This window comes from Anomaloglossus baeobatrachus, chromosome 4 (genome assembly GCF_048569485.1).
Source record: "Anomaloglossus baeobatrachus isolate aAnoBae1 chromosome 4, aAnoBae1.hap1, whole genome shotgun sequence".
In the NCBI taxonomy this organism is placed as follows: Eukaryota; Metazoa; Chordata; class Amphibia; order Anura; family Aromobatidae; genus Anomaloglossus; species Anomaloglossus baeobatrachus.
In genome coordinates this window covers 508,672,832-508,687,425 of record NC_134356.1, presented here as the reverse complement: position 1 = coordinate 508,687,425, position 14,594 = coordinate 508,672,832, and the positions used below count along the sequence as shown (strand labels likewise).

The following is a 14,594-nucleotide window of genomic DNA, read 5'->3' as shown; positions in this document are numbered from 1 at the left end:
AATTGGAGAAGTTCTGGTTTCGCAGACCACCAGCAATGGCTACAAAAAAAAAAAAAAAATCATTTGAGAGGGGCGCAGCTCATGAGACAGGAGCGTATAGCTGCTGCCTGAAAATGCAGCGCGTAGCATGAATTCAAAGAAAGAATAGGCTTCATGTCTAAAGGATTTCTGTGGAATCCATACCCCATTCTGCTATACAGTCTTGTTGCCTGAGCTAAACACCTCAGGTTTTTTTTAGTGATCAATCATTGGTCTCAGGACTAGGCCCTAATTGATCTGCTTGCAATTAAAAGGGCAATCAAATTAAAAAAAAAAGTGATAAATGGTTAAGTTACCATTTAAAATTGTGTGAATACTAAATATTCAGTTTCGGGTTTTTTGTACCGAATATCTAGTGTAGCACCCCTGTGGTACCAGGTGCCACAAAACGTGAACGTGGAAACCCAAGCCCCGGAATATCCGTGCCAGTCAACACACCGGCACCTTCAGGCCACACACACACACACACAACCCCAACACCAAACTGGGAGGACTGCCTAGCAACAGGTAAAAGGGAGGTAACAGGTGAGCACTTAGTGGATAGTCGCCACCCAATCTGGAGGGAGAGACCCAGCAAGGGTTGGGGCCAGTGGTCAGTTGGGAAGTTGGCGGGAGGAAGTGATGTGCAGTCAGTCAGAAGTCGAGAGAAGGAAGGAGAGAGGAGTTGAGAGTAGTAGTCAGGAGTGAAAGAGTGAATGTACATAAAGAAAGGAAAAGACCTGAAGTAACATGAGTGCTGTGACAGGAGTGAGGGACTGGAGTAAGGAACCAGGACTCCAGGGACCGTCAGTTACCTGTGGAATTGGAAAATTCCAGGGACCGCGGGGCGCCTGTGAAAGTCTGGAACAAAGGCTCACAGGACTCAGCACAAGGCAGGGTGCAGACCCTAGAACAGCGGGACATTTTATGGTCAACTGTTAAATCTGCCAGGCAAGAAGATCTTCAGGATCCATCGCCAACCAAAGAGTCTGAAGCATCAGCAATAAAGCGGGGACCAAACCCCTTAAATAGTCCAGGCTGCCTGCAATAGGACCAAGACAGAAACAGAGGGGTTCCCAAATAGCTCTAGGCCACGGGAGCCCATCAGCAACAAGTGTGCACAGAGGACAGCCAAACCAGGTCACGGCTGGAGAACAAGGGGAGCGGGAACACCTGGAACCGGCACCAGCGGGTACAAACACTCAAGTAAAAACAAGGCAAGTTAAAACTGCAATACTGGTGTGGACTGTTTCCTTCTTGCCTCCCTACACATACATTGACTGTCTCCTACTATAACCTCCATCATACACTGCTGGAGTCCAGCCCTGCTTGCGGAGGGCCCAAAACACCTAAGCTGCATTACTCCATCAGCCCCAGTGGCTTAAAATAACCTGGCCGCACACCGTAAGTGGCGTAGTCGAAAAACTTTTTATTTCATTTTAACCCCTTTATATTTGTACCGACCCCCAGGGTCACAGAACGGGGCATCGGCCGCGATCACAACTACCCTGAGTGTCACACACGCCAAGGACAGAGTACCCCACAGCCCTGGGGCATCCCACTAGTACTATTCCATTATTTGTCACGCATAAAGAACCTAATGCAAGTCAATGAGGAACCCGAGCATTTTCCTGGGAAATCCTCAAGAAAAATGCTCGGGTTTCCCAATAACTTGCATTAGGTTCGTTATTAGTGACAAATACTGGCATAGTACTAGGCATGCGATATGAATAATCCAAACCCAAATATTTTACTATTTGCCCATCACTAACTAGGAGTGATGACATAAGAACACGAGATTCTGCTCATATTAATACAACTGGTATACACAGGGCCATCATCAGGGCATTACTGTTCTTACTGGTGTATGGGGCTCATTGAAGAGGGGGGGCCCGGCCGGGCTACTTACTTCGCTTTATTAAGTCCTGGGTCAGGCCCTCCCCTCTTTACCTGGCCCCAGTCCTAGCCTGCAGAGTATGGCCGCAGCAGAGGGGGCCACTTTAGGTGAGTGCACATGGCTAATTTGCATGTTGCCTCACATCCAAATTAGCCATGTGGTGGCTCCAGGATCAGTGGGACAGAGCAGTGCACATCATCCAGCAGCTTGATGAAGTCATCACTCTGCAACCAGTGTGTGGGGCAATAATATACATAGAGGCAGTGTGTGCGGGGAGATATTATACAGAGGGGCAGAGTATGTGGGAGAGATATTATACAGAAGGGTAGTGTGTGGGAGAGATTTAGAGGGGCGGTTTATTAATTTTTATGAGGGGAAATACTTAATTTTCTGGTACAACTTCATGGGTGCTAACATACATATGACTCACACCACATTTTCAGCCAGCAGATGGTGTTTGATGGGAACAGTTAATGTGTGATTAGTGGCGAGTATGTAGTGCAGAAGTGTAGTTTTTCTTACGAGTGGCGGTGGGACTGTGGAAGGTTTGAGGGGGTAGAGCCTGGGTTGAGTCTGAAGGGTACCTGAAAAGTTTGCCTGTATGTGGCCGTGAAATTCCTGGTGGCAGCCCTGGGTATATACATACAAAATAAGTTTTAAATGCTTCATTGAAAGCAGATATGAATCTGTTCTTTTCTGGCAAAGCTATTTAAATGTGAGGATGGACCCCAGACTAACTTACTTGTATATAAACAGCCTGTCCCCTCAAAATGTCTGAAAATATGGGGTGTGTAGGACCCTTTACTTTAGCTTATTCTTCACCTACTCGTTACAGACTTCCTTTCCTCCAGCTCAAGGTCCCAAATACTGTTACCAGAGCTTTTGCCCTGATCGCTATGCTGTCTGCATTATGTTGTATAAGATATATTGTCATTACAAGAGAAAATTTGGATTTTTGATTTAGTACATTTTGCAAAATGCACAAACACAGAGCATGATGACGTTCACTACATACAGCACTGCAAAAACTTATGTGCTAAAAATACCTTTATTTTTTGGTAAGTCATGCAATTGCCATAGGAATTGCTGGTCTCCACACATGCAAATGAATGTTGATTAAAAAAGAAAAAGAAACTAAACACTAATAACGATCAGAGTAATATCTCTGGTTCCCGGAATGGTGGCCTTCTGAATGGTAGGATCGCTCCTGTCGGTACTGATGGTGGTTGTTACCCCAGCCACTACCACCTCGCTGTTGGTTATAGCCGGTGTTGGACCAATCACGTCTCCCTTCCCAGCCTCTCCGTTGTCTGTTATCTCTATGCCTATAATCAAAAGAAAATGAATGGGACACATAAAAATGACAATGTACAAATCATATTATTGTGCCAAACACTAGATCAACATTCAATGTAGCAGCCCGCATCAGTCTCTGGATAGAGGTGTGGCCAGTGGCATCGAATTTGTCCTGGATTGGATCTTAGAAATGGACTTGTAGCAGTCAGAAGCTAAGTAACTAAACCCTACCTGTACGTCTTATTTCTAATACTCCTTCCCTCCCATTTATTAATAAGCTATATTAGGGCTTCCTAGGGGTATTGGGGGTGAGCCGACGTTGAGCAGGAGCACAACTGACTAATTTTTAGAGTGCCAACCGCTGCGGTAATGGAACAGTGATTAGAGATTTAGAATATAGGGACAATATTTATTTATTATTTATTCCATTATTAGTAATTTTTAATTCTGTACCATATCTCTTCTGCTAAGCAATTGTATCTATCCACTGCTTAATCTTTATTGTTACTGTACCTATATTGTTGATCCCTGTATATTTTTACATGGTTTTATCTTCACACATTCATTTGAGATAGTTCTTTTAAATATTTTTTTAAATATCACTGCGTCCTCAGTGGTTGATATATTTTAATGGCTAACTGAAAAGATGGTAATAGCAAGCTTTTGAGACAATTCTCTTCATCAGGCTCAGTATAACTGAGCCTGATGAAGAGACCTGAGTAGTCTCGAAAGCTTGCTATTACCATCTTTTCAGTTAGCCATTAAAAAGGTATCAACCACTGACAACTCAGTTCTTTTAAATTTATATTTTATACAGGTAAAATACACAGGTATATGTTACCTGTATAAAATATTTAAGAATCAGAATGTGTAAAAAAAAAAAAAAAAAAATCTTCCATTATTAGTGGCAAAGGATTGCAATTGTGGTTTGCTATTAGAATACCATGGCTGTCTCTATTCAGCATTTTAAAAAAAACCTCACCAATAGGAGCCAAGACAAATGATATGTGCACATACAGAATGTGGTGAGCCTTCCTCATAATGATGGCAGGATATGGTAAACCTTATGGGGCATGTGTGATGCCTGAGGTCGGTATGAGTTCATAGACACCAAACGTGTATAGGTTTACTTTCATCTAAGGGGTTAAAAAAAATTCAGGCGTTTGTCCAAAAAAAGCGGCTCACGTTTTGCGTCATTTTCCCACGACCTGTAGCATTTTCATTTTTTGGGATTTACGGCTCAGTGACTGCTTATTTTGTGTGTCTCAAGCTGGCGTTTTTAAAATGGTACCACTTTTGCGCAGAGGCTACATTTTGATTGCCTGTTATTGCATTTTGCGGCGACCAAAAAAATTTATTTTTTTGCCACAACGCCATTTACCGATCAGATTAATTGATTTTATATTTTGATAGATCGGGTATTTCTAAACGCGGCGATACCAAATGCGTGTATATTTTTTATCCCTTTCAATTTCAATGGGACGAATTGGGGAGGGTGATTTGAACTTTCAGGATTTTTTTTTTTTAAAAAAAAACAAACTTTATTTTGCTAGTCCACCTAGGAGACAAAGGATCAGCAGTGTGATCGCTAAATTCATTTCTGCTGATCACCAAAAATGCCCATCTCGTTACTGGCAACTGTCGGCCGGGTGAAACAGGAAGAGAGTCATGATCGCTACAGGAGTCATCACATGACCCTATGCTACCAGACAACCATCAGCTCACAGTGATCACGTCACAGCGCCGCCTTTGGGGCCAGGTAAGTGACGATTTACCGCGGCGTGGATTTAAATCGCGATGTCACATGTTGACATCACGATTTAAGGGATTAACAGGCACGGGTGGATCACGAATGCACTCATGTCTGAGGCACACATGTCAGCTGTTCAAATCAGCTGACATGTGCGCAGATCACAGGCAGCGGCCCGCAGCAGCCGCCGGTGATTACACCTATATACCTTAGGAAGGTGTTAAATGGATCTAAAGTCATATTTATACAACCAAAAGGTTTGTCTACACGTTATTGGCTCAAGATTTAAAAGGACAAAATATTGGAATTGCCATTTACTTCCCCATAAAGAAACGTGACATTGCGCAAAAGTCTTGATATTTTACCTAAGTACTGGTCAGCTCTGCCTACTGTCATGCTTAGCTGTAGGGTAAGGACAAGCACAGCTAACACTTCATCATAACTTGCTACAATCATGTACTCTAGTCTTGGACTGAAGTAAATTTCTTGCGGTAGCACATAGGTGATTAAATTTGGTACTTTTAATCAAAACTGGTGTGAAAGATGCAATTCTTGACAGTCGGGGGAAGGGGTTACTGTCTCTGAATGCAATGTTGAAAAAGAAAATTATCTTGTTCTAAGTGAAAAAAAAAAAAGTTTTCCTCCATTTAATCTAGGATGAATGCACTTGGCTTTAGGCTTTGTATATTCCACATTTTGGCCATATATGGTGTGCAGAATTATTAGGCAAATGAGTATTTTGATCACATGATACTTTTTATACATGTTGTCCTACTCCAAGCTGTATAGGCTTGAGAGTCAACTACCAATTAAGTAAATCAGGTGATGTGCATCTCTGTAATGAGGAGGAGTGTGGTGTAATGACATCAACACCCTATATAAGGTGTGCTTCATTATTAGGAAACTTCCTTTCCTGTAGAAAAATGGGTCAGAAGAGATTTGACAGGCTCTGAAAAGTCCAGAATTGTGAGATTTCTTGCAGAGGGATGCAGCAGTCTTCAAATTGCCAAACTTTTGAAGCGTGATCACCGAACAATCAAGTGTTTCACGGCAAATAGCCAACAGGGTCGCAAGAAGTGTGTTGGGCAAAAAAGGCGCAAAATAACTGCCCATTAATTGAGGAAAATCAAGCGTGAAGATGTCATTTGCTACCAGTTTGACCATATTTTAGACCTGCAACGTTACTGGAGTATCAAAAAGCACAAGGTGTGCCATACTCAGGGACATGGCCAAGGTAAGGAAGGCTGAAAAACGACCACCTTTGAACAAGAAACATAAGATAAAACGTCAAGACTGGGCCAAGAAATATCTTAAGACTGATTTTTCAAAGGTTTTATGAATTAATGAAATGAGAGTGACTCTTGATGGGCCAGAGGCTGGATCAGTAAAGGGCAGAGAGCTCCACTCCGACTCAGACGCCAGCAAGGTGGAGGTGGGGTACTGGTATGGGCTAGTATCATCAAAGATGAACTTGTGTGACCATTTCGGGTTGAGGATGGAGTGAAGCTCAACTCCCAGACCTACTGCCAGTTGCTGGAAGACAACTTATTCCAGCAGTGGTACAGGAAGAAGTCGGTATCATTCAAGAAAAACATGATTTTCATGCAGGACAATGCTCCATCACATGCATCCAACTACTCCACAGCGTGGCTGGCCAGTAAAGGTCTAAGATGAAAAAATAATGACATGGCCCCTTGTTCACATGATCTGAACCCCATAGAGAACCTGTGGTCCCTCATAGAATGTGAAATCTACAGGGAGGGAAAACAGTACACCTCTCGGAACAGTGTCTGGGAGGCTGTGGTGGCTGCTGCACGCAATGTTGATCGTAAACAGATCAAGCAACTGACAGAATCTATGGATGGTAGGCTGTTGAAGGTCATAAAGAAAGGGTGGCTATATGGGTCCCTAATTTTTTGGGGTTTTGTTTTTGCATGTCAGAAATGTTTTTCTAAATTTTGTGCAGTTATATTGGTTTACCTGGTGAAACCAAACAAGGGAGATGAGAATATATTTGGTTTTTATTAAGTTGCCTAATAATTCTGCACAGTAATAGTTACCTGCACAAAGAGATATCCTCCTAAGATAGCCAAATCTAAAAAAAAAAACCCACTCCAACTTTCATAAATATCAAAGCTTAATATTTTTGGGTCTTTTGGGTTGATTGAGAACATAGCTGTTGATCAATAATAAAAAAAATCCTCTAAAATACAACTTGCCTAATAATTCTGCACACAGTGTATATCTGGTAAAAAGTGGTAACACCGATTTCAATGAGATTTTATAAGTAAACGCCATCTAGATTCTGTTTTTTTGTGGGGCAGAATAGTTTAGTAGGAGTCATCCGAAGATCACTCTATATGAAAAAACAAAGCAAGATGGTAAACACATCCCAGATCTTCTGCGCTGGCCTGTGGATTTAGGCAATATAAAAGGGGAGAGTTTGAAATCACACTTTTATAGCTACATATGCTTTAAAAACAGATGATGAAAGAAGCCAGCCCCTTCAAGTGTTCTGTAGGAACCTACCTGTCCTGGTTCCTTTGGTAGCCTCGCCACCAGTCTTCAACAATAGGAGGCTGGCTTTCTGGCTGTTTTAAATATTCTTGATACTCTGCATCCTGCTCTGTGAAGCGGTGAGAAAACATGTCTTCATACGTCTGCTTTATATCAGGTGTGTCCGTCATTCTGATGGAGACAAATAGAAATAACCAATTAACATCTGTTTTTCATTTATTACTTTTGAAGGCTGTAATTTTCCTCCGTCTTGGTCAATATAGTCATATAGGAGCCGGGAACATTGCCTGCCGGAGAATTCAGGGTCACACACAAGTGTGGCCTCAATTCCTGACAGGTGCAATCCCTACACCAGCAATGAGGACGCTTACAGCAGGTGAAATAAGTATTCAACAAGTCACCGATTTTCTCAGTAAATTTATATTTAAAAGGTCCTATTGACAATTTTTTCACCAGATGTCGGTAACAACCAATCCACACAGTAAAAGAAATTAAACCATTAATGTGGCGATGTGTAATAATGACAAGTGACACAGGTGCCACATATTGCACATGCGTTCTTAAATGTAAAAGCCTTTGTTGCTGATGACAGCTACAAGACACCTCATCCCTTGCATTGCTCATGTGTGATTTTGGCCCGTTCTTCCACATAAACACTCTTCAAATCCTGAAGGTTCTGTTGGCTCCTTTTATGAACTGAGCCTTAGCTCTTTCCACAAATTGTATTCAGGTGAGGTAATTGGCTGGGCCATTCTAGCAGCTTTAGGCTGGTTTCAGACGTTCGTGTTTAATCAGGTACCAGTCACACGCATGGTTATGGTCATATGTGTGACATCAGTGTTTGCATACGTGTGACACGTACCGGGTAAAACATGTGTCTCTAATGAAAAGATGTTCTATATTTACCTGTATCCAGCGATGCGGTCTCCGGCTCTGCTGCGTCCCGCTCATTATTTTCATTGATTATTCACTGCCCGAGGATCTGGAAGTCGGAACATCGCGAGGACAGCATCGCTGGGGACATCGCCGGTGACAGGTGAGTATACAGCAGTTTGTGCAGTGACATCCAGGGACTCATCAGGGTTCCCAATGAACTCTCATGAACCCCTGGAAGTCACCATCGTGACACTCGCTGTAGCGCAGTTGTCGCAGGGGTGTCCTCAGGTCATCAGAGTTCATTGGGAAATCCGATGACCTCCTGGATGTCCCTGCATACACTGCTGGCAGGATACTCACCTGTCACTAGCGATGTCCCCAGCGATGCTGTCCTCTGTGGTGCGGTCTCCTTCGCTGTCACCGCGATGCCTCTGCTCCCAGCTGCTCACTGCAGTGAATAATCAATGAAAATAATGAGCGGGGGTCAGAGCGGGAGACAACATCGCTGGATACAGGTAACTATAGAAAATCTTTATTTAAAAACCCGTGTTTTCTCCGGTACGTGTCACACGGATCACATCACTGTGCGGTCCGTGTGACATCCATGCTGCTGGAGAAAAAAACGGGCACATCTCCGTGTGAAATAGCGGGGACACACGGTCAGTGTGAAAATACGGCCGTGTGAGAGTGCACAATAGGGTAACATGGGTATGTGTGACATCTGTGTTAAAACCGGATGTCACACGTACCTAAAACACGGACGTCTGAAACCAGCCTTATTTTCTCTGAAACCAGTTGAGCGTTTCCTTGGCTGTGTGTTTGGGATCATTGTCTGTCTTGCTGAAATGTCCACCCTCATATCATCATCATCATCATCATCATCATGGTAGATGGCAGCAGATTTTTATCAAAAATGTCTTGGTACATTTGTCCATTCATTCTTCAGTTATACGAAGTTTGCTAGTGCTGTATGCTGACAAACGGCCCCACACCATGATGTTCCCACCTCCAAACTTACCTGTTAGTATGGTGGGTTTTTTTGGGTGATCTTCAGTGGCATTTGGCCTCCAAACATGGTGTGTATTATGTCATCCAAAGACTTCAATTTTGGACTCCTCACCAGACTATATTCTCCCAGTATTTCACAGGCTTGTCCGAATGTTGTTCAGCAAACTTTAAAACACATTTCAATATGCTTTCTGTACAGCAATGGAGTCTTGCAGGGTGAACATACATACAGGCTATGGAGTCTGAGTGCATTGTTTTCTTTGAAATAATTGTACCTGCTTATTCCAGGTCTTTCTGTAGCCCCTCACAAGTAGTCCTTAGCTCTTGGACAACTCTTCTGATAATTCTTTTTACTCTTTTGTCTACAATCTTGCTGGGAGCACCTTGTCATGGCCGGTTTATGCTGAAATGATCTTAAGATTGCAAAGGTCTTTTAACAGCTCACTGGTTTTACCCATCACGAGATGTTTCCTGTGTGACATCATGGTAATCAGACACATTTTTATAGGCCATCAGTTGAACAAGCTGATATTTTCACTAAGTGGCAGGTTCTTCATGCGTTCCCTGTGTCATTTCTCATTATTACACATAATGTATGGTAATCTATGATTTGATTTCTTTTCCTGTGTGGCTTTTTACTGACATATACTTAGAAAATTGGTGACGTGTTCATTACTCATTTCACCCCCTGCATATAGCGTAGCCACAGAAGATGCCATAAAAGTCTAACAAGGGTTGTCCAGGGTTATAATATTGATAAGCAATACTTAGAACACTGGCAACCTACCAATATGTTTTCAGCTCTAGGAGCTGGTCGACACAGCTCCCTACACTCTGCACTGTCAGTTTGGTAGATTATTAGAAACCTATTTTGTAAATAAATTATCCTCGACTCTTAGGATTTGTGACAACTTGCTGATCACTAGCAAAGAAACTGCAGCACAGCGCTCTATTTCCAGACATCCTACAGACCAGGGGTCGGGAACCTTTTTGGCTGAGAGACCCATTAACGCAACATATTTTAAAATATAATTCAGAGAGAGCCATACACACCGGCGGGAAGCGGCTCAGAAGGTCCCAGGAGGCAGGGTAGGCTATTCTGCGGGCACGGAGGAGGGGGTGCTGCGGCTCAAGAGGGTCAGTGTGCAAAGGGTTGGCAATACTGCTGCGGGCTCGTGGGCTGTAATGGCGGCGGGCTGGTTTGAATCTCCCGCAGTTGATGAGATTGACTTAAAGAAAAAGGCCAAGGCGCGTGCGCAGATCAATGCGATGGATTTCAAGAAAATAGTCGCAGAGGCGGCGAGTGCACAAAAATGGCTGCGAAGTCTTATCTGTGTACTTGCCGCTTCCGCGGCCATTTTCTTGAAGTCCATTGCGTCGATCGGTGCACGCGCCTTGGCCATTTTCTTGAAGTTGATCTTGTCAACTGCGGGAGAATCAAAGCAGCCCTGAGGCAACTATGGGCTTGCCACCGCGACACCTCACAAGCTCTCAGTATTGCCGACCCTGCGCCACCACTGCCATCCTGGTAAGCCACATGTGGTTTGTAAGACACCCTTCCATTTTTCCCCCACTTTTGGGTGGGAAAAAAAAAAGTGCGTTTCGCAAACCAGAAAATAGGGGGGGGGGGGTTATTAAACATTTGTCTGCAAGCCATAGGTTCCCAATCCTTGCTATAGACAGTGAACAGAGCAGAGGCTGGGCAAGTGCAGCTGGCCGCCATAAAAGATGAGTCTATGGAACCTGGATCACGGGTTCTGGAGCCCCGTCCTCATGACCTCTGGGGCCACAGTCATCAGCTTCGTGTCCCATAGAGGATAACATTACTTGGGAATATCCCTGTGATATCAGAAGCCTGAATAACGCCTTTACTGTAAAACACACAACTTCCACAGCAGCACAGAGCTCTACAGGATTCTCCCCGCATCAGCCTCTTCTATTGTTACAATGGAGCATGATATACCGATATGATGAAATACCGCGCTCCCTACACAGGAGAAACAGCAGCTGCACTGGAAATCAAACCCGAAAGACGCGTTTCCTCTTAAAGGGTTTTTTTTTTCTTTTTGTATTGTTTGTTACGGGGCAGTATGAAGCCTGTACTATGTCCATAGTTCCCAGGAATCACTGCTGGGCACACGTCTCCCCGGCTCGGGGTGAGCAGCGCCGGACCCGCACTGTCCTGTCCCGGCGGCTCCCGCAGCTGCAGACACACACCTACCTGAGAGCAAGGCCGAGAACGACGACCGCAGGAAGGTGGACGACAAAATATTAAATCAGGCGCATGGTAATGACGTCACGAAATGCGGTCATGTGACCTCCTCCGTAGTAGGCGGGACTAGGGTTTAGTGAATGGGAAAAAAAATACACGAGGCGCAGCCTAATGACGTCATGGAAGAGGGTCATGTGGTCCTCTGGGCTAGTGTTATTCTGCTGTAGGGGCGCCCGCCTTTCACCGTACACCCCGGTCCGGTGTCACTGGTAGTGATGGGAGTTCGTCCTATTTGAGGCCAGAGCAGAACGAGAGGTGTAGATTGGTGTCACTGAGGGGCTGCAGTGTACTCGGAGGTCACATGGCAGCCCCCCATCGAGTCTACAAGGCACTTCATCGGACAACGACTTATTTTACTTAAATACTTGTATTTGTGGCTTAACATTTTTACATATAAGTTTCAATAGAAATTTAGCAACTATTTTTTATAAATCCCAATTGCAAAAATATTTTTTAGCCCCAAATATATATATTTAAAGGGGCTGTCCACTACTCAGACAACTGCTTGTGAAATGCTCTACTCCCCAGTGTAAAGTTAGCTGCTCCTCTCCCGGCACGGTGCTGTCTGCAGTGGGTCAGGGCCATTACATGCTGCACTCACGGAGCATAACGGGCAGCTGATGGGTCACCTCACGGACATTGACAGTGAGAAAGTCCTCACAGAGGACAACATTGCCTTGGGTGACTTGGTGCTGGATCACTGCGGGAGGAGAGCATCTTTTTATTTTACATTCGGAAATCTAGACCCCGATTCACCAGTGTTTACATAAGGGCTCGTGCGCACGTTGCATACTCGCACGCATTTACACTGCGTATTGCACTGCAGCGTACATGCATGCGTCCTGCGTCCCCTGCACAATCTATGAATGTGCATGGGACGTGCGCACGATGCTTTTATGAACGCAGCGATTTGGATGCTAAAATTTTGACCCAAATTCGTGTTTTCATAAAATGACCATGTCAATTAATTTGTGCGTTCTGGATGCAGCTCCCGCTCTGTCTATGGTGGGGGCAGCAGCCAGAGCGCATGAAATCGCCTTTTTTTACAAAACAACTGCATCCATTATGCAGTGTTTCTGCAGCGATTTGATGCGCAAATGTGCTGTCAAATCGCTGCAGAATAATCAGCAGTTACGTGCGCATGAACCCTTAGAATGCTGGTGTAAAACACTTGGACAAGTTGCAACATATTTTCAGAGCCCGAAGTGGCTCAATATATTCTGCATCTTTTGACGTATTTTCTCTGGTTTTGGGCAGCTCTGTCAAAATGGGTAACACTTTGGAGGAGGCCGGACAGGGTAACTACACTCACCCGACAAATTCATGAAAAGTGACACATTCCTTATGTCAGAGATGTTTCTTCAGTGCCGCAGTGGAGTAACATTCTATGAGACTCATGGAGGTACCGACCATTAAAAAGATGGCCAAAATGTATTAGTTGAATTTGGCACATTTAATTTCTGCACGCCCCTCTTAATACTGATGTACGAAATGGCAATCTTCATGAATTGGGCCATTTTATTTAAGAAATGTTTGTTCAGGTAGTACATAACTCATTAAGTAAAAAAATAAGATTGTCCCCAAAGATGGACGAACGGTTTAACACCTAACGTTAAGTTCCCACAATGAGTTTTTGCTGGTCAAAATTGCAGCACCTTACAGTTTCAGCAAAGTGGATGGGATTTATAGAAATCTCCTGCCCACTCTGAATTTTAGTTTTATGCAGCGTAAACTGACCTGCAGTGCGCGTTTCAAATCCAAATGTCAATTATTCTTGCAAATATGCTGAGTTTTATGTGCAGATTTTCCCCATAGACTTGCACTAAATGCAGAAATCCACAGGTAAAAAAAACCAGCATATGTGTTTTTAGTGTGTTCCTGCTGTATAAATTCAGTAAAACCATGTAATCCACACATGACGGAGTCAGTAAAGTTTTGTGACAGCATCAAGAACAAAGCAGCTTTATTTTAAGGCTATGTCCGCAGGCTACGTTCTGGTTTGACAACAAAAATGCACCCTCTGGCAGACTCTTGAAAAAATGTAAACACTGCGCTTGACAAAAAAAAAACAATGTAAAAACGCATGCGCTTTCGATGCGTTTTCACTGCATTTGGGCTATGTTTTGGACAGTGTTTGTAAAGGAGAAATAAAATATGATAGGACAGGATTTGATAGATAGAATAAATAGATAGAAGGATAGATAGAAAGAATAGATAGCATGATTGCCCGCTGACAGCAGTCAGTGCCGCGACAGGAAGTAGTGCAGGGCCCGCAGCTGTGATGTCAGAGTTTCACCTGAGTTCATTGTCATCGCGCGGCTCTGTTTCTGTGTGCTGTCATGAACTCGGGTGAACCTCTGACGTCAGTGCTGCGACACAGGCAGTAGTGCGGGGCCCGCAGCTGTGACATCAGAGCTTCATCCGAGTTCATTCTCATCGCGCGGCTCTGTCCCTGATTTGCGGTCACAGGTAAAGGACTCACCTGTGTGCGCAAATCACCTGAGTGAGGGCACCACTGATGTGTGGGTCACTTAAGTCACTCGGGTGATTTGCTGTCACAGGTGGAGGACTCCAGCTGTGACCACGGGTAACCTGAGTGACATCAACGCTGATAGCGCGACTCACTTCAGTTGCTACGTAGAGCTCACAGCAAGCGATCGTGCTCTATGGCCGCTCGCCGTGAGCTTCCACTGTAGCAGAGCTGGAAGCGTCGTGGGACCTCGTGTGGTAGCGTCTCCTGGTTGATATTTTTAGGCTAGGTAGCAGCCTAAAAGCGATAGGCCTCCCCAGTCTGAGAATAACAGTCAGAAGCTGTGAGGCTTTATCTTAGCTGCGTATCAATTGGGGGAGGGACCGCATGGCGTTTTATTTTTTAATTATTTATTTATTTTACTGCACAATATAGACCCGCTCACCGTTGGCTGTGATTAGTTGCAGTCAGACAGCGGTCACTCAGCGTG

General features: G+C 44.1%; 1 protein-coding gene across 1 annotated transcript; it reads right to left on the bottom strand.

The window, feature by feature from the left end:
- Positions 1-2,944: 2,944 nt before the first annotated feature.
- RAMAC (RNA guanine-7 methyltransferase activating subunit) lies at positions 2,945-11,675 on the bottom strand. The gene is made up of 3 exons (XM_075342768.1): positions 11,584-11,675; positions 7,491-7,649; positions 2,945-3,240 (listed from the first exon to the last, which is right to left on the bottom strand). The coding sequence occupies exons 2-3, from the start codon at positions 7,646-7,648 to the stop codon at positions 3,057-3,059; spliced, it is 342 nt and encodes a 113-aa protein (XP_075198883.1). The 5' UTR covers position 7,649; positions 11,584-11,675; the 3' UTR covers positions 2,945-3,056.
- Between the last annotated feature and the right edge of the window lie 2,919 nt (positions 11,676-14,594).